The sequence below is a fragment of the Podarcis liolepis genome (assembly GCF_965112155.1).
Source record: "Podarcis liolepis genome assembly, chromosome: 10".
NCBI lineage: Eukaryota > Metazoa > Chordata > Lepidosauria > Squamata > Lacertidae > Podarcis > Podarcis liolepis.
In genome coordinates this window covers 27,595,937-27,614,873 of record NC_139562.1, presented here as the reverse complement: position 1 = coordinate 27,614,873, position 18,937 = coordinate 27,595,937, and the positions used below count along the sequence as shown (strand labels likewise).

At 43.6% G+C, this 18,937-nt stretch overlaps 1 protein-coding gene across 2 annotated transcripts; it reads right to left on the bottom strand.

Annotated features, from left to right (window-relative positions):
- Window positions 1–882: 882 nt before the first annotated feature.
- RASD2 (RASD family member 2) lies at window positions 883–12,010 on the bottom strand. 2 transcript variants are annotated; one of them, XM_083462242.1, is made up of 3 exons: window positions 11,186–12,010; window positions 5,631–5,910; window positions 883–4,187 (listed from the first exon to the last, which is right to left on the bottom strand). In XM_083462242.1, exons 2-3 carry the CDS (start codon window positions 5,899–5,901, stop codon window positions 3,658–3,660), a joined length of 801 nt encoding a protein of 266 aa, XP_083318368.1. In that variant the 5' UTR covers window positions 5,902–5,910; window positions 11,186–12,010; the 3' UTR covers window positions 883–3,657. The 2 variants fall into 2 exon arrangements, with proteins under 2 accessions (XP_083318368.1, XP_083318369.1); XM_083462243.1 differs by lacking the exon at window positions 11,186–12,010 and adding an exon at window positions 9,522–9,936.
- Between the last annotated feature and the right edge of the window lie 6,927 nt (window positions 12,011–18,937).

Genomic DNA, 18,937 nt, shown 5'->3' with positions numbered 1-18,937 from the left:
TAAGGGAAATCTGATCACTTACAATCCACCTTGACCATTGAGATCCTCTGATGGAGTATGTCCCTGAGGTTTGACTGGCCTTCACTAGGGACTGAGCCTCAGTTTGGCAAGCTCTGACTTCTGGAACTCCCTGCCTGGAGAGGTTTGGCAAGAAACATTCCCCTCCCTTCTTTCACATGTTTTTTGAAAACGATATTGTTTAGATGGGCCTTTGCAATATGAATTTTCTATTTTTAACCAATCAGTATTTATTGATGTTTAAAGTGTTGGTATGATTTTTTTGCTGATTTTATTATTATATTTTGTATACTACCTTGATATGTTTTTTTAAAATGAAAGTGTGGAATAGAAATACATAAATAAAATAAATGCACCATCCATTCTTTTCATAGCGCTTTTTTGGGGGGAGATTTTGCTCTCTGAATAAACTTCTGTTTCTTGTAGTGCACTTCTAGCAGCGAGGAGAGTGGAGTGCCTGTTGTTTCAGAACTCCCGTAAGCCAATTTTCTACACTCTGCGATGCATGTGTGTAAAACGCTTAGCTGGTACCCTTTTAATATCTCCCCCACTAGAAACAGAGAAAGAAGAAATCTAGCAAAACATTATCTCCCTGTAAACCAATTTCCCAGTTGGTGCTTATAGTAGCAGGACCGTGATTCCTCCTTGGCAGGAAGACTTGTGGTGTGGCCTGTTTCCAGACCACAGAGCACCTGCTGAATAATAAAAAAAGCCTCTCATTTTAGTCTACAACGTTTCTTCCACTTCTCCATCAGAATCTGATTTTCTGAGCCCATCAGGAGACCCATCTTGAGACATTGCCCACCTCTGCTTTAGTTTACCATATTATATTTTGGAGAACATGCACAACATCTGAGACACAGCTAATAAATAAATCAGGTTTATTTGGAAAGGAATATAGATCTATATTAATGCAAGTTGTGAGACACCTGAAAATAATAGAGAAGGTTGCCATGGCACTAGAAACCAAGCAATACTGTATTTTACATTTGCGAGGGAAGGAGGGTTCAGAATCATGGAATCACAGAACAGTAGAGTTTGTAGGGACCCCAAAAGTCACCTAGTTTAAACCCCTGCAATACATAAGATGGGGGATATTTGTATGTTAGGGGCTACTACCCTTAAGCCTCTGTTACCAGTCAGACAGCAGAGGGAATATTCATTCAGCATCAGCAGAACTTGCAACGTTAAACAGTGTACACACAGCACTATTTACATATATACAGAATATGAGGTATAGTAAAACACAGGAGGTGTCAAATATTCAAGGGCTGGTACAACGTATCAATCCACGTTGTCTACAGTGTCAACACTACTAAGACTGAAGTTCCCCCTCATTGCATTCAATCACATACACTCGCGCACACACTACAATGCATACCCATGTCTGAGGTATTTTTTTCTTAAAATGTCTGTTTTTAGTGCACACAGTTGCGTCAGCACTCTGAATTAGCAAAGGTGAAGTGAGAAGAAAGAAGAGAGCTGTGGGCAGAGGACCTCCACATGGGGACAAGAGGGAGAATTAAGAAGAGATGGGCCTGGTGTCCTATTCTTAAACCTGTGGCAGCTCCCTGTTCATGGTGAATGGGTAGCCAACTTCTGCAGTACGTCCGAGGCATGCAAAACCCCATGTTCTGCTCAGATAAACATGTCCATTATGAGCAGAGAGCTGTCGTGGGTCTAAGCAGGGAAAGGAGCCACTGTTAAAAGGGTGTGTTTGTGTCCTGTCATCATGCAGTGGTTCTGAGTGAAATTTCCCTCCTCTTTACAAAGATCCTCCAGGTCTCAAGAGCCACTTGGGTGCTAGATTTTAAAACAGGGCTTGAGTGACAGACAGGTCTCATTTGGACATGACTATTTTTCTCTGCAGGAATCTTGCTATGAACAGATGGCTTTGACAGAAGCAAAACCATGGGTTTTATGCTGGTTTTTCTTTTTTTAAAAAAGAGAGAGATGTTTTACCATCTTAAAAGAAAACCCCATTTGCACACACTCATTCAGTACACCGGTGACCCCGCTTCAGCGAATGTGATTTAGAAGACAGTCACATCCTAAACTAAACTTCACACCTTATATATTTTTGTGATCCTGTGAACAAGATCCTGTTATGATAACATTTTCCAGACATTTGAACACTAGGAACACTGGGGCCAGTTGCAGGTCAGTGCTAATCATGCCAACTTGGAAGTAATAATCATTTTACTTCTCCAAATTTTATGCTGTAGTTCTTTAGCCAGATAAAATGAAAATGCATATATTAGGGGACAGCATGAGCAAAATCACATACGTTTGTGAAAATAACTGACAAATACATGTTAAATTTGGGGAAGTGCCTGCAAAAATGTGTATACTGGGCAGAAAAACAATAATTTAGGCAAAATACACAGTAAAATGAGGGTGAATTTTCATGAGGCCTGTTTTTAAAAAAATGTTTGCAAACTGATGAGAAAATGTGGAGAACTGAACATAAGACTGGAAAAATGAGAAGCAGAGAGAAACTGAAATGGACAGACTCATCCATTGCTACCTGGGAGTCAGACTGAACTCAGTGGTGCTTACTTCTGAGTAGGCATGCATCAGCCTTGTTAGTGTAAAAAAAGCGGGTGTTGGCCACTGGACAGATCATACCCACGGTGGTTGTTTACAGTGGAGTATAGAACAGACACATTATAAGATAATTGGAATGGGAGGCAGGTGGGATTTGTAAATAGGAAATAGTAAAGTGTCCCAAGTATGTATATATATATAGTTCTTTCAAAGAACAGAAAATTGAATGAAGCAAAATCACATGAAGCTGTCAGATGTGCTGGTTTTTTTTTTTACAGTACAACAATTTTAGTTACTGTACACATTATGTAACTGGAAAACAGTTGGCATTTCCAGATCATACTTGCTGATTAGCTCACATTTCAGTTAAAACAGACAGTCTGCCATCTGGCTGTTGCTTGGGAAACAAAAACAAAGTTAAAGCTCTAATACAAAAGCGACATTTGCATTGACACTATGAAGAATTGCCACTGCCACAAAAAAAGTGCATTTCTCCCCACAACTTCCAAATGTTCAAACATTCTTCTGACCTGACAAATCCAGAGATCCATGCCTGCCTTTTATATATACAGTTGTTGGAAGTCACCACAGAACCAAGACAGGACACTGAATCATGGGTCTTATTTCTGAAGAGACCTGGAGGAAAACAATGGCACGTGTTCATCTTCTCACCAAAGACTGCCTACTGCTTGATGAGAACTCAGCACTCCTACGTGGGGCAGGCCAGACCCATCCTGCACTAACTCCTGGTATAATGCTGAGCTCCAGCCTTCTTCACACGCCCCGTTTATCCAAAGAAGAGAACACCAAATAGAAAAGTAGTTTTTAAAAAGAAGAAGGAACAAGTCACAGGTGCTGGGCACGGCAGTCACCTGCCAGGCAGCTTCAAGTATTTACAATATTTCCCTTTAAGTCACTTCTTTATACAAATGGTGCGGTACTTTTGACGAAGTGGTTTCAAGCACTGCTCTCATGAGTGCTTGCTACTGTCATCACCTGTAGCTCCCAAGGCCATTAGGAACTTGCTCCCGTCAGCCATTTTCTTTAAGGCACTGCACGTGGTGTATAGACTCCATCTCAGCAGAGCTTTCTTCACTGAATAGTGCATTTCTCCCTTTCTCTCGTTTGCCCTTCTCTGAGGACTTTGGATTTGATGTATTTCAGGTCGCTGTTGACACTGGGTCGGCGAGCAAAGGGGGAGATCATGCCATAGGCACCTGTCTCTTTGACCCTGTGCATCCTGAAGGATTTTTGGTGGAAGGTGTCCCCATACTGGACAGAGATCTTCCTGTGAAGGGCGGGACTCATCTCGTGGGGCAGCTTGGCCATGCTGAAAAGAACATAGAACATCTCGTTGACGTTGGTGTTCTTCTTGGCCGAGACTTCAAAGTAAGCACAGTTCTCATCGCTAGAGACCAGCTTCTCTGCTTCCTCAGAACGAACTTTGCGGTAGAGTTCACCATGATCGTTTTTGTTGCCACAGATCACCATGGGTAGGTCACCTGTTTCCTTGGTCTTGTTCTTCAGGCAGGATTTGACTTCAAGGATCTGCTGCTGGAGCCTCTTGACCTCATCAAAGGACTCTCTGCTATCCAAACTGAACACTAAGATGAAAACGTCTCCTGCAATGTTTCAAGAGGGGGAAACAAATTAAGCCAATCCATTACAACCTCTCTTAGAAATAATAATATAAAAGTTGTACACAGCAAGGGATTTGTTTATCCCAGCTATATTAAGAACATGAGAAGATCCTGTAGGATCACACCAGTAGCCCATCTAGCCCAACATACTGCTCCCAAAGTAGCCAACCAGATCACTATGAGAAGCAGGACCTGGGTGCGAGAGCACTTCCCCTCCCTGATGTTTCAACCAACTGGTATTCAGAAGCATGCTTCCTCACTCTGTGATATAACCAAACATATGGTCTAACCAAAACATTTAGAGAACCTGTGTTTGGATAAAAGGAATGCTATTTACAGAGCTTTCATTGTAAAGAATGGAATTTATTAAGATGACATGGATTTTTAGCAAAATAATGTTTTATAACAGCATACTGACAGGTCTATCAAACTTTTGCATGTGTGCCAAAATCTTCCTCCTGTCCTCCGCCCCTTTACTGGGATCGCATGGCTGTGGCAAGATCTTGCCAGAACCCAGAAGCCTCCATAGCCATATCTCCTTGCTTCTCTGGCAGTGGGGGTGGGGCAGCGGGGAGCACACCTGCAAAGGTGCTCCTTGGATTCTGCTGCCCAAGGCAGCTGCCTCAGTTTGCCTCATGGATGGGCCGATCCTAGCATGATTTCATTTTCTGGATACCTGGTTTTTCTTACAGTTTTGATCTGACCAGACTCATTTCTGTTCTCAGTGGAATACTATGGTGGGCCCAGAGAGTTATTACATCTCACTCAGTGTTTTACATGTTCTATAGAGGAGGCATAGAGACACCCAATAAAAATCACCCCATGAGACCATATTCCACATTGTGGGTGAACGCAGATGGCTCTCCAAAGAGGGAGCAATTGGCAAGGGGTCCTCTTTCATTGAATTAAAGAATACCCCAGTTTATTTCAATTGATTCTGCACTTTTGGCTCTCAGCCACATCTGTAAAACAAATATTAGGGAATCAACAACTAGGAGCAAAATGATCCATTCTAGGAGAACAGTTAGAGGGCTCATATACAGCCAGTGAGATATTATTATTATTATTATTATTATTATTATTATTATTATTACTACCCCTTTGAGCTACGGACTCCCAAGGCATATCAGAAACTTATTTCAGTTAAGAGTTCCTTGCCATGTAGCACAGGAGCCCTTTGTTCAGGAAACCCAAACCGTTCTTGGGCATAGGGAGGTGGCTGAATTCTGTGGATCCCAGCTGGCAACTCCTTGGAGATGGGAATACAAAGATAACATGAGCCAAACCTTGCAAACAGGCATTGCAAGCACCTGGGGCTGATTTGAACCCCTGCCTCTCCTTCCCCAAATTGATGTGCATTGACTTGGGTCTACTAGGAAGAGCCCGTGGTAACCCCCTCCTCTCACACACACTCGCACGTCTAACCTGTGAGTATGGAAAGTCTCCTCATGGCAGGGAACGGATGGTTCCCAGATGTGTCCAAGATGTCTAGCTGATACATATCACCCCGGATGTTGTAGACTTTGCGATGGAAATCCTCAATTGTGGGTGTGTACTGGTCCTCAAAGCGGCCATTGAGAAACCGCGAGACGATGGAGCTCTTGCCCACCCTGGAGGCTCCAAGGACAACCATGCGGTAGGAGTTTTTGGCTGGCACGTTCAAGGTGCAGTTCCCACTGGACATAGTCTTCATCATTGCTTAGATCTGCACAGATATATAAAAAAAGATAAGGTTTTATCATCAGCATGAAAAAATCAACACCAGGAACACCAACCAGGAACTACAAATCCCGTCATAGCTGTCTATTGGCCATGCTGATGGGACTTGTAGTCTAACAGAATAACAGAAGAGTAGATCACCTACACCCGGGGAAGCTGTTTTGTTGTGTTAAAAAAGAATGGATTTTCTAAGTAGCAAAATGGAAGCTCAACAGGGAAAACATAGAATCAGAGTTGGAAAGGACTACAGGGATAATCTAGTTTAACCCCCTGCAATGCAGGAATCCACATTTTGCCCAATGTGGGGCTTGGACCCACAACCCTGAGATTAAGAGTCTCATGCTCTACTGACTGGGCTATCCCAGCTGATGAGTAGGTAGGTGTGTTTTGTTCATGGTGTCATTTAAATGCCCTATAAAAAGTGACTGAGTGAACTGTGATTATTCCACAGCAATTGCCTGCGTGCAATCGGCCAATGTCTTATCTCTTGCAATTCATAAACAGAGGGTCCCAGATGAGAAAACAAATGAGAGAATGGTTACATAAACAGAGCGTAAGCATGCCAGTCATTGAAAACTACAGGGACTCTTGAGACTCCAAACACATCTTTCATTCACCAAACCTATTGCATGACACAAAGGAGAATTAAAGCATAGTACCTCATAAAGCAAGGGACACAGGTGGCGCTGTGGGTTAAACCACTGAGCCTAGGGCTTGCCGATCAGAAGGTTTGAATCCCTTTGATGGGGTGAGCTCCCGTTGCTCGGTCCCTGCTCCTGCCAACCTAGCAGTTTGAAAGCACACCAGTGCAAGTAGATAAATAGGTACCACTCTGGCGGGAAGGTAAACAGCGTTTCCGTGCACTGCTCTGGTTTGCCAGAAGTGGCTTAGTCATGCTGGCCACATGACCCGGAAGCTGTACGCCAGCTCCCTCGGCCAATAAAGCGAGATGAGCACCGCAACCCCAGAGTCATCCGTGACTGGACCTAATGGTCAGGGGTCCCTTTACCTTTACCCCATAAAGCAGGGTTGGGGAACCTGGGGATTACAACACCCATCATCCCTGGCCACTGGCCATGCTGGTTGGGTCTGATGGCAGCTGAAGTCCAGCAACCGCTAGAGGGTCACAGGCTTTCTACTACGGTAATAAAGAAATGTCACAAGATATGTTTGCTTTGATTTCTAGGAACCTTATTCAAGAGGATTTGTTTTACTAGTCTGCTTCAGCCAGTGGTGGCCGGTCCTCATTGGTACAGAAGGCCCAGAAGCCAAGAGTAGGTGGAGCCAGAGCGAGTGACAGGCAGAGCCAACTAATTCCTGCTTTGTCCCATCCTCCTCCCTGCTGAGTCCTACAAGGGCATCCCTGAGACTAAGCAGCAGCAGCAGGAGGAGGACAGGCAGTTTTGGCCCCCGGCACCAGTTGTAAATAGGAAGGCAGATGGGCTGCAGGAGTTGGCTGAGGGCAGACTGAGGTTTTTGGGACAGTGCCCCAATCTCTCTAAGAAACCAGCCTCCCTGGTTATAGCAGGCATAGTCAGAGGCAGATAAATGCGGGAACACACACACACATTGCATCTTATAGACTGAAAAATTTATTGTTGCTTAAGCTTATGTGGACTACAGCCAACTTTATCAGCTGCATGGATCTGAGAGATATAGATTTCTACATGATATAGAGGGAGGGGGAACTGTAAACAATGCAACAACAAGGCAAAACTCAGAGAAAGATGTTATGAAAGACAAAGTGGGTTCTCAATGTGCTATTTAGTTTATGTACTCTTTATGCAATGTTGCATTTCAAATGACATATAGCTATAGCTATAGATATATCTGTTTAAGAACACCAGAGGAGCCCTCCTGGATCAGAACAAAGGCCCATCGACTTCTTCTTTCCCAGTGACCATCCATATGCCCATGGGAAGCTCCGAACCAGGGTCACCCTTGCTTATTTCCCAAGCCATCTTTTAAAACATCCCGACTAATTTTCTAACTTGTGGAAGTATCAAAAGTGAAATAGCAAAACCGTTGTCACGGCTGACAAAAGAAGTCTTGGGGCATTTCTCTTGGACAAAAAACATATGAACCAGTGCCCCTATGAGCATTGTTCTAGAACCCAGAATGAGGATGGAGCATTATTTTGTCATGTGAATTGAGAGTCACCTCTGTTGCTCTGCTCACTTTTGCCTCTGGCTGCATCCGCCACCAACATGCAGCTCCAGGTGTGTTGCAATGCAGCCTTCAAGCTGAACAAGCTTCCCCAACCCTGCCCTAGTTCTTCTAAAGATGATCTTTCATCTTACACTAGGGCAGGGAGAGGGAAACTTGTGGGGTTTTTTTTAGATATTGTTGCTCCCTAGCTCCTCTCAGCTGCAGCCAGCATAGCCAGGAATGATGGGATTTGTAATCCAACAACATCTGGATAATTTTGCACCCCTGCACTAGGGTTATAGTCCTATGCACACTTATAATGCAATCAGAAACATGTCTAATCGGAAGTAAATCCTACTGATTGCAATGGGGTTTACTTGCAGGTAAACGGGATTAGGATTGCAGCCTCTGTTGTAAAGCCCACTGAACTCAGTGGGGTTCACCTCTGAATAAAAGTGCTTTGGATCCCCCAGTAAATAACTTTATTGCATTTTCCCAGTATGAAGTTTGGTGTTCTTCATGTCAGGGTGCTTTATCTCTGTGTTTGGATGTCATGCAGAGAGTTTTTGTCCCACATTTAAGCCAAGGATGTTGTATGACCTAGATAGTGAAGTCTAATAAATCACAGGTCCACTTAAAAAGCATTATCGGCCATTGAATCAGCCCAGTTGTAGCAATTAATTGATTAATGCTTTGCGCCCTATTTAAAACACAATCCCCTCCATTTATTGTGTTGCAATGAAAACATCTATATATTTATTATCTATCATCTATCTATCTATCTATCTATCTATCTATCTATCTATCTCAACTATCATCTATTTATTTATTTATTTATTTATTTATCTATTTATCTATCATCTACCACCTATCTATCTATATCTATCTATCTCTGTCTGTCTAATGGTGCTTAATATTATAATCAGCTATTTATAGTCCATCTTGACAGATTTGGACACCCCACTATTACACACACACATTAATACTTGTATGTTGTATTGGCAATAATATTTTTCTTTCCCATGCAGATTTAGTCTGTAGCTCTCTTTTACATAACCCTCCCCCAAACAAACCCCCTTTTCAGCATTCCACTGCAACCTCATCTTAAAGAGGTGGGAAGCAAAGCAAAGGCAGTTTGAATGTCTTGCCCAAGGTCAAGCAAGTGGCACTGGTACTTGGTACTCAAACTCCTTCCCCACCTTCATTAAACTCTAATTTATTACCTTAGTAGAGGTATTTACTTTACTATTTATTATTACATATATCCCCTCACTAGCTCACTTGGTAGAGCATGAGACTCTTAATGTCAGGGTCATGAATTTGAGCCCCACACTTGGGAAAAGATTCCTGCATTGCAGGAGGCTGGACCCTCAAGGGTGGGGTACAAATAATAAAATTTATATTTATTTTTATTATTATTACAATTCTATGATTCTCTGTATATCTCACCTTTCCTTCAAGCAGTTCAAGGGGGAATATATTCAGCCCTTTCCTCTCCATAATATACTCACAACAACCTTGTGAGGTGGGGGACTAGCCCAAGGCAAGCTTCATGTCTGAATGTGGCTTTGAACCCTAGTCTCCCAGGCCCCAGTCTGATGCTGCAACCACTAAACCACATTGGTTCTCTTGGTATAGGCACTCCTCAACAAGTGGAGGTGCAGAGCTACAGAAGTAAACGGAGACATTGGGTTGCATCCAGCTAATTTAAACTCTCAATAGACTCACGGAAATGAATGAACCTAAGTTAGCCATAGCCATTAATCCCCCCCCCCCCAAGTAGAAACTAGCATGGGATGCAATGGGTAGCTTTTCAGTAGAGCACCCAGATTGTAGTCTTATTCGTATTGCTTTATGACGCTTTTGTTGCAATCTGGTTCCATTTGCCCAGATATTGATTCTGAAAGGGCTTCTAAGCATTCCATCTGTTAGCTTTGTAGCTTAGTGCATGGAGGTCCACTTTGATTCCTGCAGCCACCGTTCTTCTAATTGCCTCTAAAATTCCAAAGCAAAGTGAAGCTGTTGTCTTTCATGCACCACACAGACTCTCTCTCTTCCCTTCTCCGTTTTGCTGCAGCTTTTCTGACTCACCAAAATCACCTTTATTGTCTCACAGAACACCCCTCAGGGTGTGTGTGTGTGTGTGTGTGTGTGTGTGTGTGTGCATGTGCACACCCACCCAAACGGTACATTATAAAAAATGAACAAGGATGTCTTGCCCATTTACTAGTTATGAGATATAGATAGATAGATGATAGATAGATAGGCTTTTTAATATCAGGTTCATGCTATTTAAGTCCATCACTAATTTAAGGGTATCATATTAGCCCATCCTTACATCCACATGTTGAATGTTAGCACTTTCTCTCAAGGAACTACTCCAGCTAGTTTTCTAACAGCATATCATCATCATCTGCTTGATAAAAGACACAGAGCGAACAAATGATGACAGTAAGGTCACTCCACAAGCCAGCTGGTGGCTTGTCTTTGCCAACTTCCCCGTCCCTTTTCTGGAGCCTCTTGGCTATGCACTTCTAATGTAGAAGCATCAGTGGGTCCTAAACAGGTATCTTTCCCAGTCACATCCCATCCCTATATTTGCTTGTGGAGCAGCTGAGATTGAAATTCCATGTCTCATACGGCTCAGTTCTTAAAAGTGATTTAAAACACACTCACCCCCTTTCCCCCTAATCCTGTATATGCAAGGTAGGCACCAGGGAGAACACATAAAGATGACCCAGGTATAGAGAAATGAGATGGTGACGGACAGACAACCTGCATCAGAAACCTGTTTTGGGGGGCTTTCTAACCTATTTCTTTTCTTTTCTGTCTTGGTGCTTGCCCCAGAGCATCTAAAGCAGACAAAACTGCTACACAGCACCCGCAGGGTATATAATGGCAAGCTTCAGTTCCCTCACACTTTATTTACTGTCCTTTCATGCTCAAAAGGCAGGGGAAAAGGAAGAGAAAAGATCACAAGAAACAATGCAGAATAACTAGCTCTGCTCTCGGCTACAAAGTCCCTCAACCCCTTTCCCTTTAAAAAACCCATCTAGACACTGTTGCTTGGAGATATTATTCTACACATCTAGCTACAAAGCTCCTTCGTTTACCTTTCTCTTTCTTTGGAAGGGAAATACTGGCTCCTCTTGCAGTCAGCAGCGTTGGCTCAGCGGACTGAATCAGCAGCAGCAGCAGCAGCAGCAGCAGCAGCAGCAACTGCTGCTTGTAGTTCTTGAAGCTGATGCCTTCTGCCCAAACCTCCCGTTCTGTCACTCCTGTATTCTAGAGAGGGAAGGACAGCTTCAGCGCTTCAGCAGCTGTTCCCACACACAGAGAGTCCTTGCTGAATCAGAAGACACACATGGCTCAAAGTTTGTTCTTCGAAAACCAGCAGTTGCCTTGTTTTCATCTGTGCTCTTGAGGAGAGATGTTTGTGTGTGTGTCCTCTCTTTTTCTCTTTCTTCCCACTGCTCTCAGTTTACTCCAAAACAGAGCTGGCAGCCTCCTCCTCAAGCTTGCACAGTTGTTTGTCTTGTAACTTGAAATTCAGATAACTCATTTGGGGAAGGACAGGGGGCTCTGGTGCGACATCTATCCTTTGGAACGGGTGAATGCATCTCCCGGGCCTATATGTTCCTTCTTGCACAGCTTCAAGGCAGGAAAGAGAAATGGATAAAAGGCAAGAGAGATGATGATGATAATGATGATGGATTGATAAATCAATAAATAGAAAATTCCCTTTAAAATCAGCCTTTGATGGTTTTTGGAAGAATAAGCAAGAGATTTTCTTTCCAAAAGCTAAGCATTCTTTTATGCTTTTCACTACTCAAGTGACTTTGTGTGTGTGTGTGTATTCTCCCTCTCTCCCTCTCTATAGCTCTCCCTGCCTCTCTCCTTCATTCGGCAGCTGGTAAATTTCTGGTAAGTTTCTTTTTGTAGATTTCACAGTTAACTGAATCACTGTTCCCCTGAAATCAATGGGAAAGTTGCCAGGGGCCGGGGGGAGGGGGCGGTGGACGGTTCCGTAGAAAGCGCAGGAGGAAACTTTCATTCAAAACAAAGTCTTTACAGATTTGGGTTTGTTATTTTCTCCTTGTTTATTCCAAAAGATAGGAGGTCTGGGTTGGAGGAGTGTAGTAATGATTTCGCAATCCAAATGGAGACTCACGCTCCCCAACCCCACAGAGTCATTGAGTAAACCAGCACCTGAGTGAGAGACTGCTTTTTTTTTTTGATACCCTAAAAATGCATAAACCTTTCAAAACGGCATATATCTTTCTTCCAGTGTTTTTTTGCTAGAAGGAAGCTGCTCAACCTAATAAGGACATTCTGCGTTGCTGTAGATATCTGTGATTGCTCTTTTGAGGCAGATAATCTCCTCCTGCAATGTTTAGCTGCTGTTAGGTATTCATCACATTGCTGGCTGATTAACTCTGACCCAAGAGCTGGATTAGATTGAGGGTGGCAAATGGTGTGGGACTTCATTCCCAGTGTCGGCTTTCTTGCGACAAATCCACACAACTCATTATCATCAAAGGATGGACCTTGATCTTATGGTGTAAGAAGTGCCTGTCTCTGAGATAACTGAATGTCTCTGGAAACCTTCAAAGGCATTTGCTCACTAATCCGACTTTGTTTGGTTCCCTCTTTAGCCATTTACCTTAGTACCATGGTTGGACATTCACCTTAAGTAAAGACAGATGTGCTATGTGTCCCATGTTATCATATCTGGGAAGGGGAGATATGGTCTGTCTTGGATTGGACTGGACTGGGGTGCTCTTACCTTGAAGAAGGAGGTCCACAGCTTGGGGGTGCTCTTGGGTCCAACACTGTCGCTGGAGGCTCAGATGACCTTGGCATCTAGGAGTGCCAGCATTGTGCTATGGCCATTTTTTGGACAGATATGATTTGTCTGCTGTACTCCACACTCTGGTAACTTCCAGATTGAAGTACCATATTGGCCCGAATGTAAGCCACACTCCCCCCCCCCAATTCAGACCCTGAAAAGTTAAAAGTGTGGCTTGCCTTCAAGACCTTATGCCACCAGCAAAGCGGCACAGCTCCCCCTCCCCAGAGAGCAGCCTGGGAGCATGGGGCAACAGTGCACAGTGCACACGCCACTCCCAAGCCTCCCCCAAGCTGCCAGAAAGAAGGGGGAAGGGGGGAAGGCCGCTGGCAAAGTGGAGTGGCTCCCCCCCCCCCAGGAAGCAGCCTGGGTATTGTCTTTTTTTCTTTTGCCCCCTTCAGTTTTAAAGGTGCGGCTTATTTGCGGGTGCCGGCTTATATTCGGGCCAATACAATATTGCAGTGTGCTTTACTCACTTGGTCCAAAATGCAGTGGCCAGGGGTCTATTTAGATCTCACATAAGCCCTGTTTGTTTGTTTATTACATTTTTATATATATAAAAAATTCAGGCATAAAACAGCAGGGAGGGCAACAAATATCCCCTCCCTCATAAGTACAGAATCTTGTAATAGTTACACTGACTATTTAGGCCATTTCACTTATTGAGCAAAAATGTCATTCCACAGATTACCATGGTCTGCTGTAGCCATGTTCTTCTGATGTTGCATAAGAGATAAAATTACATCAGGTTGAATAAAAAATGTCTGATTTCTTGCTTGTTCTTTTTTCATGAATGTGGGTATTTAGTTCATCCATTAATATTAAGTCCCAGAGTTGTGAAACCAAGCCTAAAACAAATCTGCATTTAAAGTCCTCCAGAGCTTGATAAGCCTTGCCACAGTCATTAAGTGTGTAATAAGGTCATTGTGAGGAAGATCCTGGACAGCTGCCACATGGTATGGCAAAAGGGAAATTTTTAGGATCTAGAGGAATATTCTTCTTTTGTATAGCCCCTGTTCCAAAAAAGCTGCACTGCCGGTTGTTTCCAGGCCCAATTCAAGACCTCCTCCTTTCCTACAGACTCCCTTGGATATTAAGATTGGCAGAGGGGACCCTCACTGCCCTCAGAAATCTGGGGTGGCAGTAGCCCGGGAGATGCCATTTTCTGTGGCAGCCCCTAAGAATAGAATTATAGAGTTGGAAGGGACCCCAAGGGTTATCTAGTTCAACTCCCTGCAATGCAGGAATCTCAACTAACACATCCATGACAGATGGCCACCCAACGTCTGCTTAAAAATCTCCAAGGAAGCAGAGTCCACCACCTCCCAAGGGAGTCCATTCCACTGTCAAACAACTCTTACTGCCAGAAAATTCTTCCTGATGCTTAGTCAGAATCTCATTTCTTGTACCTTGAATCCATTGGTTTGGGTCCTACGTTCCAGAACAGAGGCAAGCAAGTTTGCTCCATCTTCCATGTGACAGCCCTTAGATATCTGAAGATGGCTGTCATATCTCCTCTCAGTCTGCTCTTATCCAGGCGAAACATACCTAACTCCCTCAACCGTTCCTCATCAGGCTTAGTTTCCAGATCCTTTATCACACACATTCCAGCTTGTCAGGTTAAGGAACTCTTTCCCCATAGAGATGTGTCTGGCACTTCTATCTTCATCATAACAGTTTTCGGTGAATGCTGAAGACACACCTCTTTTGATATGTGATATGTAAATTTTCAGGACCCACCTTATTTTTTGTGGCTGTAAGTTGTTTTAAACTGTTTTCAACATTCTGTTTTAATTGTTGTCACCCAACCTTAGGACCTTAGGATGACAGGAGGGTAAAAAACAAACAAAATAAGAGCCCTGCTGAATGTGGCCAAAGACCTATCTAGGTTAGCATTTTGTTTTCATGGTGGACCAGCAACTGCCTATTGGAAACCCACATGCAGGATATAAACACACTAGCACTCTCACAGGGCACTTCCACACCAGTGATTCACTGTGCTTTTGCACTATCGCAAGCATCCACACAATGTTGCATGCATCTCATTTCCCTCCCTCCTTGTTAATTCAAGTTTCCCCTTACTGCATGCCCCCCTCCCAAATTAGTACTGTCAAAAGACTAAATAAAAAAATTCCTTCCAGTAGCACCTTAAAGACCAACTAAGTTAGTTCTTGGTATGAGCTTTCGTGTACATGCACACTTCTTCAGATACCTGAAGAAGTGTGCATGCACACGAAAGCTCATACCAAGAACTAACTTAGTTGGTCTTTAAGGTGCTACTGGAAGGAATTTTTTTATTTTGACTATGGCAGACCAACACGGCTACCTATCTGTAACTGTCAAAAGACTGTTATAGATGCAAAAAAATGGTTTCTAGGCTTTCCATTCATGCACAAGGCCCGGGGCTATCAAAAGGCATGAGGGACAGCAGATTCCTGCCAGTTTCACACCCTTCAAGAGTCATTTGGCAAGCTTGTGATGAAACATCAAAGGTCCTTGGAGCATCGTAGTCCGGTAGATGCTGCTGGTGAAAATAAAGGCGAGGAGGCATGATGATGTAAACCTACCTGAATGGGCTACAGTCCCTCTCTTTTTCTAACATTGGGGTCACACAGGTATGTGTGGAAGGAGACAGGACTAAATAAGAGAAGGGAGTGACAAAATCCCTTCCTGCGTTCTGGAAAGTGGCCAAGTTCAAAAGGCTGCTAAGAACTTCTCAAAGAAAAATAGGCGTTTCTATTGCCACACTTGCAGAAGTCCTTTCGCTTACTACTAGACAAAAAAAAATATTGCTCAACCTGTAGACACTGGGAAAGTGAGACAAGTGGCAACAGAGGAAACACTCTTGAACTAGTTGCAAAATACAGTCCTAAAAAAGAGGCTGTTCCTCACAGTGCAAAGTATGCACGTCATTCCACTCAAGATGAATCGTTAAGCATTCTTACCACAGTGGTTCTGGAGTCAATTTCTCATGAAGTGGAGTTCTCAGCATTCAGACTAAGTGCTGCTGCTGTCCAGCGTCACAGAGATCTCTGATCTACTTCATCCTTGCTATCATTTTTTCCCAATGGCTGAGTGTGGGCGACTCTGCGTTAGGATGCAGGCACAGGGACAATGAGAAGATGTCATTGCTAAGTCCCTGAATAAGCTGTTATCTGGCTGTTCACCGACTGTCTGGGAAGCATGCTTAATTATCGCTGTGCCTGAAAGCTGTGCCAGCAAGACTGGATGATTGGGGGCTGGCTCATGCCATCACTTTTCCAAATACCTAAGCAGGCCTCCTGATCTTTCTGGGCTACGCAACCAAATATAATGCATGAAGTGGTGGTCACAGTTTTTGTGGTGGACACTGCAGCCATAGAAATTGATACTGACCATATCTGTAGCATGGGCCTTTGTGCATAAAAGGAAGGTAGAAAAGTGTATACTGCAGCCACAGAAGTTACTAGCCTGAGTTTTGTTTTGTTTCTTACTATCCTTCCAAGAGGCTAGTCAGCTGTGCTAGTAGGAGATGCGGGTGGCACTGTTGTCTAAACCACCAAGTCTCTTGGGCTTGCCAATTGGAAGGTTGGCAGTTCAAATCCACGTGATGGGGTGAGCTCCCGTTGCTCTGTCCCAGCTCCTGCCAACCTAGCTGTTTGAAAGCACACCAGTGTAAGCAGATAAATAGGTACCACTGTAGCAGGAAGGTAAACGACATTTCCGTGTGCTCTGGCACTCGTCACAGTCCTCTGTATGACCCAGAAAGCTGTCTGTGGACAAACGCTGGCTCCCTTGGCCTGAAAAGTGAGATGAGCACCACACCACATAGTGTTCTTTACCTGTACCTAGTAGGCTGTGTTGCAATGCTGGTTATGGAGAAGGAGAGCACAAAAACAACAGGCTGGCAGAGCAGGATGGAACAAAAAACTATCCCTTGTCTGGCAGCCCATTCACCTGTCTTCATGGGATTTAATGCATGGAATTCCTGGTCACTTATGGGCTACCTTGGTAACCTTGATTGCTATGTTCTGCATCCATTGCCAGAGGTAATATGCTTCTAAATACCAGTTGCTGGAAACCACAGAAGCTGGGGTTTGCCTTCAGGTCCTGCTTGTGGGCTTCGCCTAGGCTTGGGCACTATGAGAGCAGGATACTGGACTAGATGGGCCACTGGCCTGATCCAGCAGGCTCTTCTTGTGTTCTTACCATGCAAGCTGCTAAATACAGGGTTGGTACACTATGAGTGCCGGTCCTGGGTCTGCAGTACAAACTTAATCTTGCAACCTTTGTTTCCCGCACCTTCTACTTATTCAGATTGTCAGTAGGGACCCACACATCACGGCGGCAGCAGAGAATAAAGGGATGAGTCTAATAAAATAGAAACAGCTTGTGTCAACCACGTCTAAGCAATGACGTGCAATTTCCTCGGCCTGTTATTGTTGGCTGATTCAGCTGCCGGACTTTCTCATCTCTCTTTTGTATCGCTAGAGTGGGGAAAAAAATTAATAGCAATAAAATAAAATAAATAAAATAAAATGCAGATGTCTCCCTCTGGAGAACTGTAGGTCAATGATCATGGAACCGAAACATAGGATTTGAAGAGTTTCACACACTCTTCTTTGGATGACAGGGATTGGGCAAGAGTTTGGGGGGAAAGGAAAGAATTGAGTTAAGAGAGGCTGAAAGCTTTATAGAGCATCGTTTGAAAGCAACTTAACAAAAAGCTTGACAGAGGCAGATGGGGTTGGGGAGAAAGAAGAGAGAAAACAAAAAGCCTCAATATGAGCTGGGCACGCATGAAAAATGAATGAACCACCGCCCGTAACAATGCAGCTCTCCGCAGCGCATGTGATGTTTTCTCTAGCAGGTAGTTCTATTTTGGGCCCCTTTCTGATGTGTCTTGTTATAGCCCAGACACTTCCAGCTGCTGACAGATCAGTTGGGACAATCTAAACACATTCGTGTGCTGGGGCTCCATCTGGCTTGTAAAATGGACTGAGCAGTGAGGCACGGGAATTGGAAATCATCTTCCATATGCTGTCTTATGATCTAATTAAAAACCATGGCGCCTTCTCCATTTGTCTCCCAAGAAAGAAGACAGGAGATCTTTTAAAGCATCAGCAGTAGCAACAACACTGTTCCTAAATTCTTCCACACAGTGTTCTTCACAGTCCACGAGTGTTTTAAAGCTGCCCCTCTGGTCCTTGGTAAAATCGGTGCATCACTAGTTGAGCTGTGTATAAACTATCATTTAATTCCCTCCCTTGATCTTCTCACTGGAACCACCATCTTAGCCTGGATTCAACTATGTTCTAAATGAGAGATGGGGAACTTTTTCCTCAATCAGGGGCCAAAATGAGATGGAGTAGGAGACAGATTTTATTCATCTCTTGCATACATTTTTATTTAAAAAATAGACCCCAGGCAAACAAGTGATCACGTGCTTAAAAAGCATGCACATACTGTAACTAGCCTGGCTCTCTGAAGTAAGCTCCGTTGTCCTAAGTCCTAACAAGTGTCTATAGTAATGCTGAAACCTGTATGCAGGACACTTAGAATTCTTTATAATTTCAGTGGATGTGGGATTGAGTTTATTTTATTGCTATGAAAGAGCCAAGGGTGGTTTATGTGTCCTTACGCCCTCCCCGTCAAGACTTTTCTCGCTTGGTCTTTAACTGCAGAATGGGAAGCTGTATATCAAGTGCCCATGATTGCTGCTCTTGCTGATTTTGTTTTTAAGTGAATTTCTTCCTTTTACTTTAAAAAAACCACACAAAAAACACTTTCCATACTGCTGTACTGCTGTCTTTAAAGGTAAAAAGAACTCATTTTTTATTTTTTGTAAAAACAACAACAATAAAATACTGTCTGGCAAATGTTAGGCAGGCTCCCTACCTTCCCACATTTAGAAGAAAGCGGAGGTGAAGACATTGCAGGGTTTTCATGCATTGGAGGCAGAGAGAATGCTACTTGTAGAATGAAAGAAAGGAAACCAAGTCACAACTCCTCCCCTGCTACCTCAAAATTCAGGTAG

What these genes read in the sequence shown, in the direction of transcription:
- RASD2 (XM_083462242.1), bottom strand. Translation starts at nt 5,901, where the DNA reads ATGATGAAGACTATGTCCAGTGGGAACTGCACCTTGAACGTGCCAGCC. An exon ending in GAGACTTTCCATACTCACAG is followed by an intron (nt 4,188 to 5,630) that starts GTTAGACGTGCG and finishes GAAACATTGCAG; the next exon opens with GAGACGTTTTCATCTTAGTG.